This window comes from Lytechinus pictus, chromosome 1 (genome assembly GCF_037042905.1).
Source record: "Lytechinus pictus isolate F3 Inbred chromosome 1, Lp3.0, whole genome shotgun sequence".
In the NCBI taxonomy this organism is placed as follows: domain Eukaryota; kingdom Metazoa; phylum Echinodermata; class Echinoidea; order Temnopleuroida; family Toxopneustidae; genus Lytechinus; species Lytechinus pictus.
The window spans coordinates 8,253,228-8,277,405 of NC_087245.1; the positions used below are offsets into that span (position 1 = coordinate 8,253,228).

General features: G+C 35.2%; 3 protein-coding genes across 4 annotated transcripts in view; 2 read left to right on the plus strand and 1 right to left on the minus strand.

Annotated features, from left to right (window-relative positions):
* Window positions 1-9,268: 9,268 nt before the first annotated feature.
* LOC135153157 (schlafen-like protein 1) lies at window positions 9,269-17,033 on the plus strand. Its single transcript, XM_064095198.1, has 5 exons — window positions 9,269-9,551; window positions 10,795-11,376; window positions 13,453-13,617; window positions 14,216-14,370; window positions 15,090-17,033. Exons 2-5 carry the CDS (start codon window positions 10,830-10,832, stop codon window positions 15,228-15,230), a joined length of 1,008 nt encoding a protein of 335 aa, XP_063951268.1. The 5' UTR covers window positions 9,269-9,551; window positions 10,795-10,829; the 3' UTR covers window positions 15,231-17,033.
* Window positions 13,908-21,637, minus strand: LOC135153158 (MKRN2 opposite strand protein-like). 2 transcript variants are annotated; one of them, XM_064095216.1, is made up of 6 exons: window positions 21,103-21,637; window positions 20,632-20,765; window positions 19,336-19,461; window positions 18,373-18,422; window positions 17,154-17,316; window positions 13,908-15,843 (listed from the first exon to the last, which is right to left on the minus strand). In XM_064095216.1, exons 2-6 carry the CDS (start codon window positions 20,745-20,747, stop codon window positions 15,624-15,626), a joined length of 675 nt encoding a protein of 224 aa, XP_063951286.1. In that variant the 5' UTR covers window positions 20,748-20,765; window positions 21,103-21,637; the 3' UTR covers window positions 13,908-15,623. The 2 variants fall into 2 exon arrangements, with proteins under 2 accessions (XP_063951286.1, XP_063951293.1); XM_064095223.1 differs by having other exon boundaries at window positions 21,099-21,542.
* Window positions 21,278-24,178, plus strand: part of LOC135153142 (protein eyes shut homolog) — a 37,943-nt gene continuing 35,042 nt past the window's right edge. The window contains exons 1-2 of the mRNA XM_064095122.1: window positions 21,278-21,358; window positions 23,417-24,152. Of these exons, the coding sequence (XP_063951192.1) occupies window positions 23,524-24,152 (629 nt within the window). The 5' untranslated portion in view covers window positions 21,278-21,358; window positions 23,417-23,523. The remainder of the gene's footprint in view (window positions 21,359-23,416; window positions 24,153-24,178) is intronic.

Consider the following 24,178-nt stretch of genomic DNA (forward strand, 5'->3'; position numbering starts at 1 on the left):
TTGCGATTGTGAGTTCAATGCTCTATAACGATGAAGCTATAGCTCCATATGCTCTAACAAATTACAGGGGCGACGGAACCGGGGGGCGGGGGCGGCAAATGCGCGGCCACAAAAATATTCGATTGGTGAGCTATATTCATACATGAGCTCACTAGATGCAGTCATTAAAAGACAAGTCCACCCCAACAAAAAGAACAGTAATTTTAGCGCCGTAATCGACCAAAAGGCGAGTTTTATAACTTAAAGGTCAAGTCCACCCCAGAAAAATGTTGATTTGAATAAATAAAAAAAAAATCAAACTAGCATAACGCTAAAAATTTCATCAAATTCGGATGTAAAATAAGAAAGTTATGACATTTTAAAGTTTCGCTTGTTTTTCACAAAACAGTAATATGCACAACTCAGTGACATGCAAATGGACAGACGATGATGTCACTCACTGGTGTCAGCACTAAAGCTGAGCATATTGAATTGTGTGATGCAGGTGAGACTGCCAGAGGCGCTCCACTTGTTAAGGTCTGAAATGTTAATGATTAGAAAATTTCTTAGAATGTCCCATTTTTAGGTCTGATCGCTTCGCGCTCTCATCAATTGTATAGATATATCCTGTTCATATAAAAGTGCTTGGAAACGGTCCAGATTTTAGGTCGGAATGTCAAAATTTTTTTGACATTTATTTTTTACAGACGCATATCTTCAGGATGTTCAGGATCACAATATTGCTCGAAATGTTCAATTTTCAGGACAAAATGCATGAAATTTCAAAAAATTTTAGCTCGCGCTTCGCGCTCGCATTATTTAATTGTTGAAATATGTATCGTCTTCAAGGGTAACTTACAAACAAAATCAGTGATAATCATTGTAAAAGCTACTGTATATTCAAACCTGAGAATCAAACATTCTAAGCAATTTTTATAGTCATGATCAAATATGCAGTTTTAACTGAAGGATTTTTTTTATAAACTGACCAGAAAAGGGACCATTTTAGAACTATTTACAGTCACTGATTAAGAGGACATACATTCATCATCATCATGCGAGCGAGAAGCGCGAACAAAATCAGACTTGAAAACTTATATGAGCACTTTGTGTAAACATGAACAAGATAAGCTGAAAATATTTGCTAATCCGACCTGAAAATTTGATACTTTTGTAATAAAGAATAAAGTAAAAGAGCATAATGCGCGAACTAAATTCTTTTTGGATAGATTTATACCTGAAACGGATCATTCTAAGCACTCTTTGAATAATTTTGAACAAGATGAATATCTAATTAAACAATAGTCCATGAGAGTGCGAAGTGCGAGCTGAAAAACTTTGATATTCCGACTTGAAAAACCAAACAGTTTTTTGCACGTTTTTTTTTTTAAAGAACAAGATATGTATAGGCCTATCTCAATAAACAATTATTACGAGTGCGAATTAAGCGCGGGCAGAAATCTTGGGAGATTCAAACTTTCAAAATGTACATTCTTTTCACTTCTTTTAATCATTAAATTAATGGGTAACTTCTAAATAAATAATGCGAGCGCGAAGCGCTAGCTGAAAAAATTTAACACATCGATCTGAAAACTGGACATTTTTAAGCACGTTTTTAAATATAGAATAGTATTTCATATTCTCATTTAACAATTGATACAAGTCTGAATAGCGAGCTGAAATTTTGTCATATACTACTGACTCGAATGGAAATGTGTTAAGTGTAGGAACACTATGAAGAGAATATGTCACTATAAATGATGCTAGCACCAGCGGCGTAACAGGGGTCGGTGGCCAGGGGGGGGGGGGAAGAGCCAAAAATTTCCCGGTCATATCATGGAACAGGCAATGGCGTCATAAGGCAAACATTTTGAGTGGGCGATATGGCGTATCAGGCATATATATATATAAATATAAGCGAGCGAGCGAGCAAAAATTTTTGACATTTTTATTGCAAAAATCAAATTTTGTGATAGATTTTGACATAATGTTAAAAAGATGATATCATATTTCACCCTCCTCTCTTTCCTTTTTTTCTCTCCTTTTTGTACGCCACGGTGAACAGGATTTTGTTATGGTTGTGAGCATCAGGGCAAAGCTCTATATGCTCGAGGGGGCCGAGTATGGCGCTTCTGGCAAGAAGTAGCTTAATATAGGTCCCGAGCGAGCGAAGCGAGCGAGATAAAAAAAATCACCTTTTCATGAGAATCTAACATGAAGATAGATTTTAACGTGATATTCAGAAAAATATGATACACATTAAAAATAATACACTTTCCTTTCTTTCCTCATTTTTGTTTGTTTGGTTGTAGAACTTTTGGGGGCCATGGTCCAACTCATCCAAATAACAGTGCTTTATGGTGGGGTCCAGGGCAGAGCCCCGGAACCTCTTGATATCAAAGCCATTTTAAACCTTACAGATGGCCACTTATTTTAATCAAATTGCGTGTATATTTATATAGCTTTAACACAACACATAAATTCAATGCAGTTGCGTATCGTAATCATCCAAATATTGTGAGGGGCACACCATAGCAAATGTGGGAAAATTTGTAAAAAGTCGCCAGCGAGCGAAGCGAGCCAGAAAAAAAGCCTGTTAAAATGAAATTCTAATTATGTGATAGATTTTTACTTCATTATAGCAAATATCATGTCATATATTTTTTTTCATTCATCTAATTTCGCTGCCTCCTTTATTTTTCTTTTATTTCCCCTTGGCTGTGGAACCACCCCCGGTACGCCAGTGCTTCAACGTAAGGCTTAATGCAGGAAGGGTCCATATAGGGGCCCGTTATAGAACCCATTAAAAGTTACAGATGAAGAGCCCCCACTGCACGGGGTCTTGACTCTCGGACAGAGCCTTTGGAGATTTAGCAAGTTTATGATAGACTTTCATACGACATTATGCTATATACCATCCATTTTTCTTCCCGCTTGTTATCTCAATCCTCGGCAGCCCGGTAGTGCACGTTATCTTGTCCCTATTCTTTATTTTCCAATTTAGAATTTGGCTAATTCCATTCTGCCTTTATTTCCCGCTTTTGTTTGCATTTTTGTCATCTTTAATTTATTTCCTTGTCTTATTAATCATGCTAATGTATTATATCGGGGCGAATTGTTTTTTCTCACTTGTTCGTTTTTCCTTCCTTTTTCCGTTATCTTTCCGTTTTCCTTTTTTATGTTTTTTCTTAGTTTTCTTTTCCCTTTCCCCTTCCCCTTTTTTCTTTTCTTTCCTTTCCCTTTCTTCCTCCTTTTTTTTCTTTTTCCTTTTTAAAAAAAAATTTTCCCGGTGAGCTCCGCCAGGGGGGCAGCTTGCCCCCCCCGCCTGTTACACCACTGGCTAGCACGAAGCGTGAGCTGATTTTTTTTGCGATTTAATGCCCTAAAACGAGATATTCTAACTTTATAAGTACCTTTTTATCATGAATACGATGCGTATCTATTGCTCTTGCAAAGCGATGAAAATATTTGATATAGACCCACTGACCTAAAAGGAGACATTTCAAGGACTCTTTGTGGGAATTCATGAAGATAATAATGTATCTGTCTAATCAAATAATGCGAGCGCGTAGCGCGAGCTTTACTATTTCTATATTTAGCACTTTTTAAAATCATGAACAGGATGCCATGCTCGTTGAAAAAAAAATGATCAAAACTCGAATCTCGAGCAAAATAATTTGTACAAGTTCACTTGAAAATATGATACTATAAGCCCCTTGTTTTAATATCCTCTTGAGCAGATTATCATCTCCCTCAAGGCAATTAATGTGATCACAAATTAAGCGCGAGCTTAATTGTTATTTATAGAATGACCTGACCTGATTCCCCTCCCCCTTGTTTCATTCACTTTTTCTTCCTCGTCTTTTTTGTTCTTCCCCCTTTTTTGCGCCGCCAATAGGGCGCCGCAGCCCCGTAGGCCCCCCCCCCCCATTATAAGGTCTTTGCCCCCCCCCCCCCCTTCCCGGAGGCGCCGGCTATCTATAACACTTCCCTGGTTTTAGTATACAAAATAATGCACGTAAGTGCGTGCATACAGGGCCAAATAATGAACGATGTGCGAGAAGAGCCAATGGATACCGCACCGAAGTCTGCAGGACCGAGTGCGGTATATCCATTTGGCGAGTCGAGTACAGACTTCATTAATTAGGTCCTCTATGCACAAGAGTGTGTGCATTGTTTGCTTTATACAACCCCCTCCCCCCATGTTACTGAGTTATCCCGAATACTATATTTGATCTAAATTCTAGATAATTCCAGACCTCGCACTATCCTGCACTCTGACGTCAGACTGCAGGATGGTGCATATTGGATGCCATAGTGCAATTCGCTGATTATCATGACATGTGATCCGATTTGCAGATTACAGAATATTCTTGGGAGTTATATAACACAAAATAACTAACAGTTAGTCCCCCAAATCACACGTGATTGTCGTTTCATTATGATAGGCGAGCGCTATTTTTATTACGGCGCTGAGCTAATCGGTACGAGCTTCGGTGCACTGTGACTAGCTGTTTTGTAATCTAAGGTAGATATGAATAACAAAACTAATTCTAATAACAGGTCACCCTTCTCAAAAGACCTTTCATTTTGACATAGTAGGGCCTATATTGGCATAAAATATTCAGAAAAATAATACACATTTACTTTCTTTCTCCTTCTTTCGGGGGGAGGGGGGGGGGTGTGGGTTCGTAAATCTATGGGAGAGGGACACAGCCCCCAATCTGTACGCCATTCAGAAAAATATTATAATATTGCTATGATATTTAGAAGAAAATAAAATGTTTACAAAAGGTGTGTTTCACGGGGGGGGGGGGGGGGGGAGGGGGGGTATGATCGAATACTCGTCGAAAGACGATGCCTCTCCCGTACATAAGTTGCTGTACAAAATTCGAGTAATTCGAGGGAAACCCCCTCCCCCCTCGAGATCTTTGCCCATTGGTCCATGCAATTCTATTACATGACAAGCGCTCCGTCAGGGGCAAACAGTTATAGCTTTTTCAATTTTAGACAAGAAAAAAATATTATTTTTTAACTTTTAAGGATTATGATGAGGGAAAAAAACTCGCTTTGCCCCCAATTATCCTTATTGTTATTTATTGGTTTTTTTTTTTTTTTTTTTTTGGGGGGGGGGGCAAGTGGTCCATCTGTCCCCCCCCCCCCCCCTTCCTCCGTTCTAGAGGCAATCGGTCTCGCAAACTTGCTCGCTCCACAACTGCATGGATCGCCAATGGACGAAGATCTCGGGGAGGGGGTTTATCTCGAATTACTCGAATTTTGTACAGCAACTTATGTATGGGGAGAGCAGTGTTGTCGTGCCTCAATGCTCGTCCTTGGCCTTAGGGCGCCTCAAGGCATACTTTTTCAAAGCCTTGGCCTTGAACTTTCAAGCCTTGGCTTTGAGGATTTAGAGCCTTGAAATTTAAAGGCATTTTCAATGCCTTTTCTAGGCATTTTGTTTTTGTACTTTCATTTGTTTTTATATAAGTAATTATAAATGTTTCAATTGTTCTGTATATTTAATGACACTAATGTTCAATACTACTAGTCAGCAGTAGCAGTAGCAGCAGCAGTAGTAAGAGTACTAGCCATAAATTGTAATTATCACTATTATCAAGAATTGTCATCACATTATGTTACAAAGAAAACAGTTGATAAAAAAATAACATTATTTATTGGTAATGTATTGTAATCATGACTAATGATGATAATGACAATATCAATCAATCATAATAATGATAATAATGAATTAAGATAAAGATATAATAGTGATTTGATGACAGGAATAATTTTAACAACAATTTTCATCCTTTAAAAATAGCTAACTCTAAAGAATAATAACAAGGTTGATTTCTATTCCATTGTGATTTTCCTTTTATCATTTTGTTTGGCCAACAAGAATGTTTTAATCTTAATGATATTCTGAAAAAGATTTGGTAAACTACTAAACTTGAACACAATCTTCAATTTTGTCACATCCAAATGGGCTATGTCAATTGCATGATGAGCCAAAAAATTTGAGGGGCCAAGCCTGGTATATAGAGCAAAATTTCTGCCAAAAAAGTTGGAAGTGATTGAAGCGAGCGAGCAAGCAAAATTTTTCACCCTCTTACTATAAGAAAAGCTAATTTTGTGAGATTGTGACAATATGTCTAAAAAATAATATCACTTTTACTCCTTTTTCAATTTATTTTTTTCTCCTTTTCAAAGAGTTCTTGGTGGTGGAACTTCTTCTCTCTCTTTTTTTTTTTTTGGGGGGGGGGTGGGGGTCTGATATTTTTCAAAAAGGCGAGAAAGAGGAATGGGAAGAGAGTGAAAGAGAGTTGAAGGGGGAGAAACATGTGAGGGCGTAAGAAAGATCGGGGTGACACATTTGGCTGGTTAGGCAGAGTATACTGCAAAATCAGTTAAAGGGATGGTCCGGGCTGAAAATATTTATATCTAAATAAATAGAGTAAAATTCACAAAACAAAATGCTGAAAATTTCATCAAAATCGGATAACAAATAACGAGGTTATTGAATTTTAAAGTTTATAAATATTTTGTGAAAACAGTTATATGCACATCGTCAAGTGTGATTATTAAAATGGTTATTATTAAAATGGTGATTATTAAATCTAATTGGTATGCTTATTAATTTATTGTTAAATTTAGTTGGTAAATGGTCTGTAATAATTTCCAGTAAAAAACAATGCAAAACAAAAGACGAAAAAACAAAGAAATGCATAAGAAATTTAAAAAAAAACAAAGAAATGCATAAGAAATTTTAAAAAAAAAGAAATACATAAGGAAAAATTCACTTTTGCAATTTTTCTTTGTGGAAACCTTTAAATTAGATTTAAAAGATGACATCTGGAAAAAAGAGGAAAATTTGAATTGGCTGTGAAATATGCAAATAATATTTTTCACAAATAAATTTGCATATTTTATTCATTATAAATAAAAAAATGATCGTTTTTAGAATTATTTTTTGTACTGGCTTGTAGTTTACGTGGAAAAGAATGTGCATGCCAAATGTTGGTGAGATCACGCGAACGACGGCCGAGATCAGAATATTTAATTTTCATGTCTTATTTAACAAAATGTCCAGAAGTTTGAATTCGTGATTCGCGCTGGCAATATCTCGCAAGCAGTGATTGTCGCCATAATTGACCAAAAATCGAGTTTTACAACTTCAGAATTGATTTTTTTTTTCAAAACCGCTTGTTGATCGCTACACTTTCTTGGTGAAAAGTAAAGCCTTAATCAAAATATCCATCTTATCAATTAGAAATCGCTTAGGCTTTGCTCAACTTAATTTCTACACTGAAAACACTTAACTCTCACGCAGTTGATAATCTCAGTTTGAAATCTGTTTGCACCAAAATGCACATTTTGACATATAAATGCCCTTTTTGGCTTTGACCCCTCCCCAAACCATAATATGTTCTGCCGCCCCTGTCCCAGAGGGAGTGGAGAAAGGCATACGTCGGGAATGGGCATGCCATGCAGGATCAGATGACCGTGGTAATAATAATTATTGCAATGTAAATCGCCTAGAAAAATAATGTATTAATGTACAAAGGTAATTATATTATTATTTTGATATTATGCCTATTAAATCTATCATGAAATTATTTTTTATTTTACGTGTACAAGGGTCAAAATTTTTGCTCGCTCAGTTCGCTCGCTCACACCTTTTATACATTTTGCCCTGTGTGCCATATGTCTGCTGCCTAAGCATTGTTGGCTCATTGTTCCGTATGTCATAAGTTTGAAATGCCTTGGCCTTGGGTATTGAAGGAGTGGCTTTAATTGGGTATTAAAGGGATGGTAGAATAGAGTGGACTTCTCTGAGCAAAATGCCGAAAATTTCATCAAAATCGGATATAATAAAGTTATTGAAGTTTAAATTTTAGCAATATTTTGTGAAAACAGTCGTCATGAATATTCATTAGATGGGCTGATGATGTCACATCCCCACTCTCTGTTTTCTTATGTTATTACATAAAATCATATTTTTTTTCATTATTTCATACTTGTGTGAATAATATGTCTCCCTTACAATGAAATAAGTTGCAGCAATAAATGTCTAATGCACTAAATCAGTTGTCAATCAAATTTTTCTAGTTCTTGGAGGAAAAAATTGAATAAACCTAATTTCATATAATAATATTCAAAAGAACAAGTAGGGGGTGTGACATCATCAGCCCACCTAATGAATATTCATGACGACTGTTTTCACAAAATATTGCTGAACTTTAAAATTCAATAACTTTGTTATTTGCCAGCCGATTTTGATGAAATTTTCAGCGTAATTCGTGTTTGATTTTTCTTTATTTATTTAAATCAACTTTTTTCTGGGGTGGACTTGACCTTCAAATTTTATGGCGGGCCGCACTGAGATTATCGACAGCAATATCTTCACATCATTTTGGTTCCAACCTTCGCAAATGCCTCGATCCCCCAACCCATAAAAACAAAATAAATCACATCAAAACCAAGAAAAAAAGGAGAAAGGAACGGTTTAGAGAGTAGAGTTGTACCTGCTTGCATTATATTATTCTTCATTTGATTGGAATTTTTCTTTCCGAAACCACCATGTTATTTTTTATTCCCGGCCTTCGCTCGTTCTATTTGAGACACCGTCGTTAATTTCAGATCAACTTTTTGTCTGCTGCCGTAATGGTCACCTATTTGTCGCTAGAGTTGACCCATAGCGCAAGCTCGCTGCATCTGCTGCGCTTCAGAGCTCCGTGAAGGTGACCGCAAAGCTTTCGGCGGAGCGGAGACCCCCCCCCCCCACCCCCGCCGCACACCATGCCTCAGCTCAGGCCCATAGACAAATAAATACGTAGGCATATCGCAGCACATGCACATATTAGTCTGCTGGGCAAACCCTTCACTCGAGTTAAGGGTCTGAATGTGCAGCCTACTCATGCCTTGTGTACTGAAGGCTCTCTCGCTCACAGCAAGTTTTGTATGTGCTAGTCTTTGCGTGGAGGCACACTTATTGATCAAAGTTCCAATCAGGGTCTGTGCCTGCAGACTACGCACAGATTGGCACAGACAAGGAAAGGTCAAGAAACTTTTTCAAACTTTACGTCGATTCGATGACGTAATTATAAGCAAAGCTGGCTCGAAAGCTAGTTTTAATTGTATATATATTTTTTATTGATTTTCAGATACTACGTTTTTATTTTTTCAAAAAAAATAAATTTATTTTTGTTAATATTTTAAATTAACTAAAAAACAATTTAAACTATTAACAATACAAATGCGGCTAAAAAAATAGCTAACGAATTCGATCGAGTCTTTAAGATGGCGATCTCCATGTAAACAAATAAAAATATCGCGAAATGAGAAAGTGCTAGTAATGCTATATAAGGAAATGGCCACATATTAATACACATGTAAAATATGAAAATATTTTGACGATCGTACTCTAAAGCAGTTTTATTGTACTAATGTTAGATCTACATCCTGCTACACCCACAAGAGACTGAGACGAGGGTTGCCAGAATTATATGCAGCAGATATGATTATGAGATCCAATCAACGACAACGCCTCAGTCCCGCATGTTAATGCTGGTGTGAGTATGATATGATGGGGCGGGGGGGGGGGGGGGGGGGGCACGAGTTCACTGCAACCACCCTGCCTATATATGGGGAATCAACATTATAGATACACAACACACATTACAAAAAATTCTTCAAAATATTATCACTGTCTTTTGAGCAAAATTTCCATAGGCCTAGGCTAGATCATATTGTAGATACCGGTATTACCTCGGGCGAAGTTCGTGCAGGCGCAGCTAGGCTCCACTCATAGAGATATATCTCTATGGCTCCACTCCACTTCACTACGCTCCACCTACCTGGACTTCGGGACGGTGAACCAGTTTGCATATACCGAGTGACAAAGATGGGATGAAATGATGGTTTATTGTAAAAATTACAGAAAAAAAATATAACGAGAAAGATAAATACTATAGGCTAGCTTAATATCTTATTCTACACCCGTATTTCACTCCGTGTCCATCCTCCGCCTCCGGTTATCCTCAAAATTGGTGATTCTGGGCCAGTATCAAATTCCTCACACATTATTCACGGCCGATTTCAAAACATTGCATGCAACGAACGTAGAGGGCAGCAACACACATCAGTGTTGCTATAGTATTATATTAAGAAGGTCCACTCAATACGCGCATATACAACTGACATATAGATCTATTACTTTGTTGAAGTGATAGAATGATTTGAAAAAAAACTCTCTCTTAATTTTGATTTTAAACTATTCCATAGAAACATTTTACTATGTGTGTATTTCTGTTTGATATTATTCGTATTAGGGAAGTTCACCCTGACAAAAATTTTGTTGTAAAAATAACAAAGTTTTGGTGAAGGTTATTACTTAGAATTAAGTTTTTGATTTGTGATGTCATTAACAAGCAACTGCCCCATATGTAAATGTTATGCATAAATTTCATTTTTTAATGGGTCATGATAAATTGTTCTTTATTTTCTTTTTAGGAGCAGGTTTGAAAATAATTTGTGTATTGTTTACTGAAGCCAAAGGTATAATAAAAACTATTTTCAATTTTCAGAGAAAATGACATTTCATTGATTTTTTTACCATACAATATAATATGTATGACGTCACAAATAACTTTCTTGTTTTTTGATGGATTTTCCTCAAACCTTTGCCAATATTTTTAAATTATTTTTTATGCTTTTTTTACAATAATTTTTTTTGTCAGGGATGACGTCCCCTTTAAAAAAAAACATACACAGGTACAGTATGTCTATTTTTCTCTCTCTCTCCTTCCAATGCAGTATAAACTAAAGAATGGAAAGGTCCGCCAACAAACATGCCAGTAACACAAGAAACAATGGCACAAACATCACTTTGCAGACATGCTATCTTTTTGGGAAATCTGAATAATGATTTACCTAAGCTTCAAATTGCATCTCTGATTGTGCAACTGACTCGTCAGTGCACTGGATTAAACCTGGACACCAGAGATGTCAAGGTACGGTTTTCCCACCCAAGTGATTGCTTCACTGCCACTGTCAAACTGCAAACACCAGCTGAGCAACAGAAAGCCCTTGCAGATCTAGCTAAATGCCAACAAGTACCAGATGGACTTATCAAAATGGGTAGAACGTTAAGGGTTGACATGTTTCAAAAGAATCCCCATCGTAGGAAAGGTGGCAAGGTTTTTGTTGAGGATGAACAACCCAACCATGAATTCTTTTTTGAAAAAGGACAACATCTTGGGTCTGAGACACGGATTCTGGAGTTTAAGGAAATGTCCAATCTCAACATTCAATATCTGAGGCAGATTGTTGCAAGATATGTCTGTGCATTCCTTAACAGCTCAGGTGGGGCCCTGATGTTTGGAGTTGATGATAAAGGTTTGTTGTATTATTTATTTTCTAGGTTAAATTGAATAACACTCTAATACAAACTGCCCTGATAGTATTGAAATAGTTTTTTTGGGAGACTAATTCTCTGCATTTAAAGGCATCTCATTATTCCCATGGTTGATTATAGATGGAAAGTGGAGTTAACTTTACCTTGGAGAACATCATTTGGTCTCTGCATAAGTCTATGACATTTTTTTAGTACCATTAATATTTCCTTTTCCCCTTCAAAAGGTGGTATGTACTCTTCAGTGAATCTGCATGAAAGGTGTTAAAATATGGAAATATTGAAATGGACTTGTGACATTGAAAGACAACCATTTTACAAAAAACAACTTTGATATTTTAACTTAATTTGATGAATTTCAGTTTTGATTATTGAATATTTTAATTCAAACCAACATGATCTCTGAGTAGTGTGCAATACAATTAATGTTGATTAGAGTCATGAAACTTAAGATAATATTCAAAAATTCAATATTTTTAAATCAGATTTTGATGAGATTTTCAGAGTGATTCTTGTTTAGATTTTCTATTTGTTCATCTGAATTTGCTATTGGGGTGGACTTGGCCTTTTTATGAAAGTAGATCTTCCTTATGGCTACTGGATATTTTTTTTTGCTTCCAGCTACACAAGGTATTCATGGTCTCTTGGTCTCCTGTCAAATGTTGTTTAGTACAGTTGAAACTTGAAAGTTTCTTAGAAGGCATTACAGGAAAGTTTGTGTAAGTCAATTCCCATGAGACCAGAGAAATCTGTTATACTTTGTAGTGAAAATTTGTCTAAGAAGAAAATAATAATTGATACATACTTTGCCTAATGTGTTCTGAAAATTGCTTTAATCATAAAGTAATTATGCGTCTTATGGTAGGTCGGCTAATACATACTTTAGTGTTTTTGTCTCACCTGCATAACAGAGTGAGACTATAATACCTGTGCCGATTTTTCCGACGGCGGCAGTGTCAACATCAAATCTTAACCAAAGGTTAAGTTTTTGAAATGACAGCATAACTTAGAAAGTACATGGACCTAGTTCATGAAACTTGGACATAAGGTTAATCAAGTATCACTGAACATTATGCTTGAGTTTCAGGTCACATGATCAAGGTCAAAGGTAATTAAGGGTCAATGAACTTAGACCATGTTGGGGGAATCAATATCGAAATCTTAACCTAAGGTTAAGATCTTAACCTAAGTTTTTGAAATGTCATCATAACTTAGAAAGTATATGGACCTAGTTCATGAAGCTTGGCCATAAGAGTAATCAAATATTACTGAACATTCTGCCTCAGTTTCAAATCACATGACCAAGGCCAAAGGTCATTTAGGGTCAATGAACTTTGGCCAAGTTGGGGATATTTGTTGAATTACCATCATAACTTTTAAAGTTTATAGATCTAATTCGTAAAACTTAGACATAAGAGTAATCAAGTATCACTGAATATCATGTGCGAGTTTCAGGTCACATGACCAAGGTCAATGAACTTTGGCTATTTGGGGGTATTTGTTGAATTACCATCATAACCCTGGAATTGTTTTGGTCTAGTTCATAATACTTGAACATAAGAGTAATCAAGTATTACTGAATTTCCTGGGTGAGTTTCAGGTCACATGACCAAGGTCAAAGGTCATTTAAGGTCAATGAACTTTGGCCAATTTGGGGTATTTGTTAATTACCATCATAACTTTAAAGGTTTAAAACTTTAAAACTTGGACATAAGAGTAGTCAAGTATCACTGAATATCCTTTGCCAGTTTCAGGTCACATGACCAAGGTCAAAGGTCATTGAACTTTGGCCATTTTGGGGGTATTTATTGAATTACCATAACTCAGAAATTGTATTGGTCTAGTTCATAAAACTTGGACATAAGAGTAATCAAGGTCAAATGTCATTTTGGGTCAATGAACGTAGTATTGTATTATTATATGAATGGTGTTTTTGTGAATAATTATTTTATAGTAATTTTTGAAGTCAGCACTGCTGCTATATTGAATTGCGTAGTGCAGGTGAGACTGTCAGAGGCGCTCCACTTGATATGATCTTTTTTATTTCTAATTTTTTGCAGGTAATGTCCAAGGTACGCCAATGTCACACAAGCAAGAAGACGATGTCAGACTTGCTATTGACCAAATCATCAAAAAGTTTGATCCGCCTGTTTTGCCTCAGATGTACAACATTTCATTTATACCAGTTCATGACCCAACCAATGGAGCAAACAACAGAACTTCAGGTTAGAATTCTATAATAAATCAACTTTGTTACATTTAAGTGAGGATGTAAACTTTGTTTGAAGTTTGAAAAATTACATTGTTCATTGGTAACAGGGTGAGTGTCATATGCAAATTGTCAGATGGATTAAACCCATCAGCCATTGGAACCCAATTGTCTCTGTATTGTGTCCAATGGAAAAGAAATAATTTAGTAGTATAGAGCCATAAGAAAGAAGATAAATAATGGGAAGATATAGCTATGTAATAAACATTGAACTAACTCAAATTAAAGACAAGAAAGTTCAGAACATTTAAACTTATGACAAATCAAAGATATATTTACAATTCCATGACATATATAATGTCTTGCAAGTTCTGTTGCCATTTGCTGCAAGAACAATTTCAGTATTATTTTTCCTTTATGAGTTTTTGGTAGGCCTAACATACACCTGACAGTGGGTACATTAATTTGAGAAATTGCATATTTCTCTTTTTCTTTTTTAGAATTGAGCCAGATGAATTGAAGTCGAATAATTGTTTTTCTCACTACTTGCTTCTACTTAAACCAAGTGATATCCTGATATTTGTTGATTTACATAAATCACTTTGCTTCGATAGGTGATGAGAATGTCTTGAAGGTTATTAAACTCAATATTGATTCTGGAAGAGCCAACACACTGTATGCTACACCAGTGGGTGATGTTTTCATCCGTCGTGATGGGAGTGTCCAAGGCCCTCTCAAACCAAGAGAAATACAGGAATGGTGCAATATGGTAAGTCTGAATACAGTTTCATGAAACTTATTATATTAAACAGATTTGTGATAACAGCTTAAAGCTACTGAAATTCCTCTATTTGATTAGTTGATAGTAAACTTGTTATAGTATTTGTGCATTTGTTACATGTATTATAACAAGTTTTCATGTTACAGGACCCAGGTTTCGTACTTTGCTTAATTAACAGACATTTATTAAATTGGACATAGCATCCTCATTACTGAAAGAGCTACAAATATCTAAATCTAGAGGAAATTTAAAAAGTTTCAAGTGTGACTTAAAATCAAACTTTTCTTATGCATTGCATGTGGATATCATATATCATTACATTGGTCAGATTATGATTATACCTGTAGGATGCATGCTACTGCATAATAATCAATGTGATTGCACATTGAATTTCATATGTGCATTGTTACTTAAATGAGGTTTCTAGTCAGACTTATCTCTTTGTGAAACACCTCATTGGTCTGCACTGAGTGAATGGCATGTACATTATGATATGTTAGGCAACCCTTATCCAGCTCTCTATTTTTTTTAATTGAAACTATTTCTAAAATATATTACATATCAAGTTGCAACCTTTAACTTTTCAAATTTAGACCTATATATACGATCAAGGTACCTGAGATACTTGCACTTTACTTCTCAGTTACATTACTGATTAAAATTATAAATGTTGCTGGATGAATGAATGTATTACTTTATTTTAACAGAATTTTGACAACAAGGAGAAAGCCTATCAAGATGAAATAGCTCAGCTTCAGCATCAGCTACGACAAGCAGAATACGATCGTCAGACCAGGAGTGATTTATCTCTCAAGAAAACAAAGTCTGCCGTATGCAATATACTATGAAAGTGGACTCACAAATATATCATTCGATACCTGTGCAATATATATATCTTTTTCTAATTGGTCATTTCCTATAAAAATATTTCCTATATTTTCTATATATATTTTTACTGTCATATCATATGTATATTATGTAAATAGGAACTGTCAGAAAGTGGTAACTAAATTAAAAAGAAGTTTTAAATTAGAAAATGCACCCTGTTCAAGCATTCCAGTTGTATTTTCAGCAGTGAAAAACAGTACATAAAACTACATTATATTTTATTTCACATCCACGGCCACACCACAACATCTCTGTGTGAATCAGTAAGTCTTAAAAAAATATGAAATCTGTGTCTTTGAGATTACAGTACTTGATATCTTTGATTTCCTCAGAAATTAGTCAAAAAAAGTCTGTCAGCTTGGTAAGTCTCTTTGAATAATGTATCCATCTTTTCTTATTGCATGGTGAATACTGATGTACTGTGCAGCTTTGGTTGTCATGGATACAATATAATCTTGACAGAGTTCTTCTCTGGTGATTGGTTTAGAGATATGCTTCACTGTTTGGTTGTAGTCAATGTGATTCAGGAATCCTACTACAAAGTCAAAACAATTATTGATCCCTTCATGGTATCTGTGATATAGGTGAGAAAGAAAGAAAAAGAATATAACAGTAGTTACAACAGAATTCCAGAGGCATGGGACGGGTGGCACTGCCATTAAAAGGTGGACACTATGCTGGGACACAAAAGCCCCACAAACAGAGGCATGGGACAGGTGGCACTGCCATTAAAAGGTGGACACTATGCTGGGACACAAAAGCCCCACAAACAGACCTGGGCCATGTATGCATGTACAGAAAAAAAAGATAATCAAAATTGCTGTAATCAGGAATAAAGTGTATACTATCAAACCCTATCATGAACAGTGAAATAATGAAGCTATTATGTAGGGTGCAATGCAAGGATGATTACTTGTTGTTTAGGGTCCTTTTTGAAGGACCATGTACGAGCATGATGTCCACCTTGTAATAACAGAGGCCCCCGGGTAGTATTAAAATGAAGATTGAAGATAAGAAGGGTAGATTGCATGGGAAAGTAGGTGATAAGTGAAGATACAGTACTAATATGTACATAAAAGTTTCCATACAAAAGAAAGATGTAGTGACAAATGTAATAAGATATGCATGAGAGAGAGAGAGAGAGAGAGTGAATGGGGAGGAGGGGGATAGAGATGGAGAAGTAGTGGTAAAATGAGGACATACATGGAAAGATCTTTGAAAATAAAAGCAGTTTGGTGGTCTTGAAAAAGAAAACCCACATTTCTGTGTAGCTGAGAGTCATTGCATAAGATTTAAAAATTTTGATTTTAAAATGTCTGAAGAAAAAAAAAACTAGAAGAAAAAACAACTAGGAATTTATATGACTCAATTTATATATAGCATCTCAAGACCAGGCCCACCCCCACAAAACAATGACTTGAATGGAGAAAAATTAAACCAAGTTGGATGTAGAAGAATAAGGTAATACTTAGTTTTACAAAACTGCTAGATGCATATCCTGATTGGTATGTTGGTATGCAAATGAGAGAACCAATGATGTCGCCAAGACGCCAATTCATTATTTCTTTTGTATTTTATTATATTGAATATACTTTTTCCTCAATGTGAAACAAGGCCTACAAGAATAGAACATGATTCAATGTTATATAATTAACTGCAAAAGAAATAATGAGTGTGGGACATCAATGACTCTCATTCATACACCACCGATGTCATAAATGTTTTGTGTAAGTAAGCAAAATATTAAAATCTGATTTGTTTAAGTTTTCAGTGTTTGCTAGTTTGATTTGTCTATATGTATTCAAATTTACTGTATTGGGTAAATTTGACATTTAACTACAAGAGAGAACCTCCAAACAAACGCATATATTTACTATTAATACCTCTCTCGTGTCCATCCAGATGACATAGAAAATTGATGAAGCTCTGTATCCCATTCTTGCTTCATCTCGTAGTCATGGCAACCAAGTAATGGAATAACCACACACTGTTCCCATGATGAGGTATCTTGGTGAATACCATTATCATCATAGTTGTAAACCACACCTATGAATAATTAACAAATTGTATGTATAACTTACAAAATGAACAAACAAGCTCATATATATGAATAAATGATAAAATAAACAAGACATGTATAAACATGAAGTATGCACAGAGGTCAAGGGCTGACCAACTCAGAAAGTTCCAAAACAAACTTTTATGAGGTAAAGTTATTTTGAGCAATGTAGGCCTATGTGATATCTATCCTCCAATATTTTGTATCTATTTTCCTTCATTATATTTTGCTCATAAGTCAATAAATGTTGATAAATAAAGTCATATTGACATGTAATCCCCAACTCAACCAAAATTCAAACTGATTTTCAGTTGAAGCAGTGTTTTTGGTTCGAAATGTCACCAGTCAATCCTAAAGGGCTAGTTTTGACAGAATTGTAATGATTTGATATATATTCTTTCATACCGGGTATTCATTTTTTCACTTTGATATCTCACAAAATCATTAATTTGAAAAACAGGATTAGCTAATATTGCATCATATTTGTCGAAAACACTTAACAATGAGCAGGATATTTGTATGCTAACTTTGTAAGTAAATTAATGAATCCATTACTATTCACTTGAGCTCTTATCTGTTTTTCTCTTGTCATTGTTGCAAATTAAGGAGAGTCATAATATTACATTACCGACAGATAAGCATTAATACTGCATTACTCAAAAGTAATGGAAAAAATGTTTTTGATAACTCATCTTAAGCTGACAATCTGTTTTCAGAATTTATCCTTAACAAAAAAAGTTCAATGATGTTTCGGGGCAATATCTCATACTTATTACATTTCATTTCATTTTAGCTCACATACCGGGTACTTTTTTTGTATTCAACCTTGGAACACTTTCTCATTATAGTATACCCAATATATGTGCGTTATTTTTCCAGATACAGAATGTAAAAATAAACATTTTATCAATTGACAGAAACATTGTTTTTTGACAAGATGTTTTTTGTGTGTGAAATCTTTAGGTTAATACAAATTTATATACAATTGTGGTATAACTTTAGGTTATATGGAAAGCCAACATGATTATATACAAGCTATATACCTTTGGAATTGGATATCCCTGCATGCAAGAAATGACCTGGCATATATGTTCTGGAATAAAAGGAATGTAAATTTACTTTATGATTGATAAAAAAACACATAAAAAGGAAACATATAAATATGCATATTATCAGATCACTGAACTGTATATGGAATCTTTATTGCTGGTTCAAATACTGTCCCCAAAAGGAGAAAAGAAACTGCCTACTAAAATATGCTTTGAAATATTTTCTCCTGTAAAGCGTTTCCCTCTGCATTCCTGATAAAAACAGAAAACATTTTTTGAATTTTTTTATTTTTTGTATTTATTTATTTTTTATTTATTTACAATTATTAATATTATCATATATATATATATTTTATTAACAAATTTTTTTTTTGGGGGAACTAACCACACTCTAGGCTATGAACAAATATGGTGAAAGAAACTTATATGGTCTTGAATGAGATTATATTCTTTGAATTAAGATTCTCCCAAAATTGCGCAAATAATGCAGCACTATACCTTCTTTTTACTGAATTGATTTAAGTATACAAAGAGTTTTATAAAAATTACCACAAATTATGCTGGCGCAAATATTCACTACCGGTTCTGAATGACACGCGCCGTATGAGCTAAAACAACAGACAGAATTAAAGGGCAAGTCTACTTTAACAAAAAGTGGATTTGAATAAAATAATTTATTTGAATAAAAAGAGAATGAAATCAGGATAATGCTGAAAATTTAATAATGACCGATGTCATCTCCCCTCATTTGCATTACGGATTTGCATACTGATCAGGATATACTGTGTTCATATATTTAGTAAAATTAGGCAAAAGTTTAAAATGTCACAATTTCATTACATCTTATTTTTATGGTCAGCATAATGCAAGGTGGCATTATGCTAGTTAGAGTTTTCTCTTTTCATTCAAACAAACTATTTTGGTTGGGTGGACTTGCCCTTTAAGTTATAGACTTACTGCAGAAATGAACCATAGGTTGGCTTAATGGCAAGGCAGTGTGGTTTGGTTACAGCATTCATGAACAATGAGGGCAGCCTAACAGGAGGCAAAGGAAATTCAGCTCTCCCATTATCAAGACGAATTCTGCATGCAGGAGATAAAAAAAACATAATGATAGGAAATAAATTTCCAATAGCAATGTTTGTACTTAAAATGAAAATCAAGTAGATTTTAAAGTGGGCATATTTTGGGGTTTTCACATTTTTTCTGCCATGAGAATGCTGCTAAATGGCCCCACAGCTTAAAATGAACAGTGACCCTTGCCAATTATGTATTTATTCCAAGACTGTTTTACATTTTCATTCTAAACAAATAGTTAAATGAAATTATCATGGGATTTGAACTCAATGTCATCCTGTGCTCAGGTTCAAACATCAGAGGCCCAAATCTCTTGATAGTGTTATTCTACCTCCTCTCAATTTTGTGAACTTCAAAGTCCATACACCAAAATACTCAGCTGTATCAATTTTTTTCATGTTTGACCTCTAGAAAAACGAAATTAAAGAATTTTTTGCAAAGTAAAATGAAAATGAAGTTATTATAACATAATTTTACCTGTTGAACATACTTAAATACAACACATTGTCACTGATATACACTACCAGGCTACCAGTCACAATTCTTTGACTCACTATTACCAGTTAAAACCAGAGAACAATATAGATTTGGTCCACTGAAACAATTGTTCTCTGGTTTTAACAGGTAATAGTGAGTTAAAGAATTGTGACTGGTAGTCTATAAGCAGTGATTGTATCATTTGTTACTGTTTTACAACCAGGCAGCTGGCAGAATGAAAGAAAAATATTATACATACGTACTATTATCAAAGAATCATTTCATTCGAAAGTGATAACACAAAATATAGCCAAATGTAAAGGCAGGGGAAAATTATTGAGGCTGAGTAAAACACAAGGATGCATAGCAACTAAGTAGATAAAATTCAAAGAGAGTTAGATTCATTATATTAGGGCCTAGATGTGAAAGGCTAGGTTTTGAACAGGGGTTAGTGAAGATCAACAATTGTTCTTATCACATGATTACCCAAGAAATATTCGGGTATCTATTAACCTCTTCATAAAAAATGTAAGTGCTGATTCTTGATTTCCTTCAATCAGAGGATCAAATCTCAAACATATGGTGTAAACTTCCTAAGGCAATTAGAAATCCATCTATATTGTATTTCACCGGACCAATAGGAATAGATCTCTAAATAGGTACCTAGCAATATTCATTTCCTATGAGAAAAAAAAATACCTGCAAATTGGGCAGACTTGTAAAACCTCATTGAAACAGAGAATGTGATTGATTGGATCACAATGCCGGAAGGTGATGATCGGTGGATTGGTGTATGGTGAAGACATGATCGTCATGGCCGCCTGCCCCTGGGCCTAGATAATGAAAAAAAAATATTCACAACATGAACAGACATTGGCGATATGTATACTACCTATATAATTCAGTAAATTAATTAACAACAAAAAATCAAATCATAGCTACAAATAGTGCATCAATCCATCCAACCAAGTTCCAAGCCATTGCAAATTCACACCAATGTCATCATCTAATCTACCTAAAATACAATATCTATAAATATAACAAGTTTACTATCATTTCAGCCAATGATATCGAATGATTTGACAGTTTCTTTTAATTAAACTCTTCGTTATTATATTAGATATAAGTCGAAACAATCCCCTGGTATGTAGTGTATATATATATACCTACTTATGTTTACAGCTAAAATGTGCAAGTGCTAGCGGTGCTGATCTGTAGCTGTAACTGTGCACTGCAAACTTCTTGCTTGGTATTTCTTGTCCCGTATATCACCGATGCTGACTTTGTTTACATTGGGAGGCGCTGCGGGGTCACGTAATCCATTTTCTCACAGAGTTCGCATAACCTTTGACCCATTACTCATAGCCTCTGAATTCGAAGCGTCTGTAACAACGGCCGACTGACTTTGAAAATGCCGATAATTCAGGTACCGTACCATACTTCATTCTAAATGTCACTGTATGGAATTGATGTGGAGTGTTTTGATATGAGTTATAGAAACATTAGGCTCTCCAAACATTATTTAGATCTAGTCCATATTTTATTTAATATTTGGCATGAAATTGTGAATTGGTACCAGTGACCGAGTACGAGTCGGAGACGACGACTGCGACCGCTCTCTCAATTGCACGCCAACTCTAGCGCCGCTCCGCGCGGCCGGAGCAAGGGCACGGGCCCCGGGTTTTCATCTGGTTTTTCGCGACTCTGCGCGCGTGTACCGGTACTGCCCCGTCTAACTTATGCCCTTAAAGGCCTTATACTATAATATTTGGCTTTGCATTTCGATCCCAAAATAATAAATTAGCCCAAGGCAGCCTAGCTAAGTCGTTAGGCTTGGACTTGGACATGTTGTTCTCAGTCTTGAGTCTAGTATTTATTAGGCCTAGTAATAATCTATTTTTTGATCTACTTCTTGGACTTGGCCATATTTTAATGTTAATGATATTAATAGTAATAAATCGCATTAATGTTGTAGAACATTGCTACCATACTGGTAACTGTTACTTTAGTGTTAGACTACATCTCTTTCATAGCAGATAATTCATTTTCTGTAAACAATACATGTCATGGTAAATGGACAGACAGAAAATAACATAAATTTTCAAAAAATTATCTGCTGCTGAAGTGTATGGCAAGTTCCCCCAAGACAAGTCTGCGCAGTCCCCCTTGTCTGCGTAAACGTGTATCTGCGCTATAGTAGTAAAAGAAGACAAACACAAACTATACAGTATGCACATGCAATACAGATATTCATTAAAAAATCTGACTCAAAATGGTGGAAAAATAATGAAATTTGTGCATTTCATGTGACGGCCTGAAAATGCAGCCTTTTTATTCCCAGATGCAAAGTGGATGGGTGCGCAGACATGGGGCACTATTTTTTTGTTCAATCTGAAAATGACTGCCCGAGGTTTTTCCAAGAAAATCATATATTTCTTTCAAATTTTTATGAGATATTAAGGAACATTATCAAGTGAAAGAATTTGTGAAATGAAAAGAAATTCATGTTAAATCTTCATTTAAATCGTTAGGTGCACAGACTTGGGGAGCACCATCATAAGTGAATATTATTTTGAAATTGAATATTTCTTAGGGGAAGTTCACCATGACAAAACGTTTTTTTTTTGTAAAATAGCAGAAAAATAATATTATCAGAAAAGGTTCGAGAAAAATTCATCAAAGATATAAAAAGTTATCAAAATTTGAAGTTTTGGGAAGATGTTTTTGGTATGGATTAAAAATAAAGAATAAGATACTATACTAAGAAATGATAATCCATACAGTTGATGGCTCTTTTTACTTTCTGTGTCACTTTGGGGGATTATGAATTACATGTTTGTCTTGAAAAAGAAATATGTTAGTAGTTGAGTATTTGAGAAAAGTAAGAAAAAAATGGTATGAACACACCTAAAAATTTATTAATGGATGGATTTTTTTCTTTAGGTAAGGTCTAATATCGTAGATCTATCTATTGTTATGGAAGATTGTCTTTGTGAGAAAATTAATTACAAGCACAAGTTACAAGTAAACCTTCAGTAGAAAAAAATGAAATGACAGTATTACTTTTTATTTAAGATGAGATTGTACTTGTTAGTTGTTACAGCCATATAATGTCTTGTCTGCCTACATGTACATTGGCTTAGACAGCTGGACTCATCATTAACATTAATGACTGTGCACTCATCTTTAAGCCACCTGTTCCTTCTATTATTGTACCCACTTTTATAATGCAGAGTGTGTATTGCACAATGAATATGGACCCTGTCAATGCAAAAGCATGAAACCTCTGGTCTTATTTAAAAAGAAACCATTTAGTATCAGGTAGGGGGAGAATGAGGGAATTCTTTCAAAAATGTACATTCAGTTCACATTGACAGCATACTAGCAATGCTGATCACAGCAATTCATTGCTATGGTTGATATTTTTGATCATATTTTATTTCATTTTCATAGATGTTTACAATTGATTATTTGTGTTTTACAGAACTTCAACTTTCTTTGGAGACAAATGGCTGTAAAATATTGACATTCACTGTTGAAGATACTGAATGGACCAAGTCATGAGAGTTGCTACACTTAATATCCTCAATCATGGCTCCAATAAACTTCAAAAGGTTAGAGAAGAGATCAAGATTACAAGTACATGTATGTCAGCAACTTGGCAGTGTCTTCCAAAACTTAATCATATTGATATTGCTCGTTCATGCAAGCACAGGACAGTTCTGCCAAAGGAGTAGCCTTGTCACCTGGCACACAAACACAGAAATTGTCAACATCTCCTGGTCCTTGGAAAATGTGTGTGATTCATATGAGGATTGCTATGGTTCAACTGAAACAGGAGTCAGTGGACCAATTGACCACCAGCTCTGTCCAGTTGAGATCCAGGACAATGATCGACTGGTGATCCTACCACCGGCCATATCATCCCAGAGTGCTCTACCCGTCAATATTAGTGAGAGTGAATTTGAAGTTTGCCCAGGTGATACTTACCCATCTTCTCAGTGGCTTGTTCCTGCCTCTTCTACGTCTCCCTTTGAGGTAGATGATGCATTCTTACAAGAAGGGCGCAACTTCTTTGCACAGTTTGACACAGGTGATGTCTTCCTGAGCTGTGAGCTTGGACTACGTGTGGTGGTGTCAGTCAAATCACATGACTGTATTATCAACCAGTCTGAACCTTTTTGCACTGGACATGGAGATTGTGTCACAGTACCTTTCAGGTAAAAGAATAAATATGTACATATAC

Coding starts and splice junctions, on each gene's coding strand:
- LOC135153157 (XM_064095198.1), top strand. CDS start 10,830: ATGCCAGTAACACAAGAAACAATGGCACAAACATCACTTTGCAGACAT. Junction 13,618..14,215: donor AGCAAACAACAGAACTTCAG/GTTAGAATTCTA, acceptor TTGCTTCGATAG/GTGATGAGAATGTCTTGAAG. Junction 14,371..15,089: donor TACAGGAATGGTGCAATATG/GTAAGTCTGAAT, acceptor TTATTTTAACAG/AATTTTGACAACAAGGAGAA.
- LOC135153158 (XM_064095216.1), bottom strand. CDS start 20,747: ATGACGATCATGTCTTCACCATACACCAATCCACCGATCATCACCTTC. Junction 19,462..20,631: donor CAAGTCTGCCCAATTTGCAG/GTATTTTTTTTT, acceptor TCCTGCATGCAG/AATTCGTCTTGATAATGGGA. Junction 15,844..17,153: donor TCTGGATGGACACGAGAGAG/GTATTAATAGTA, acceptor CCTATATCACAG/ATACCATGAAGGGATCAATA.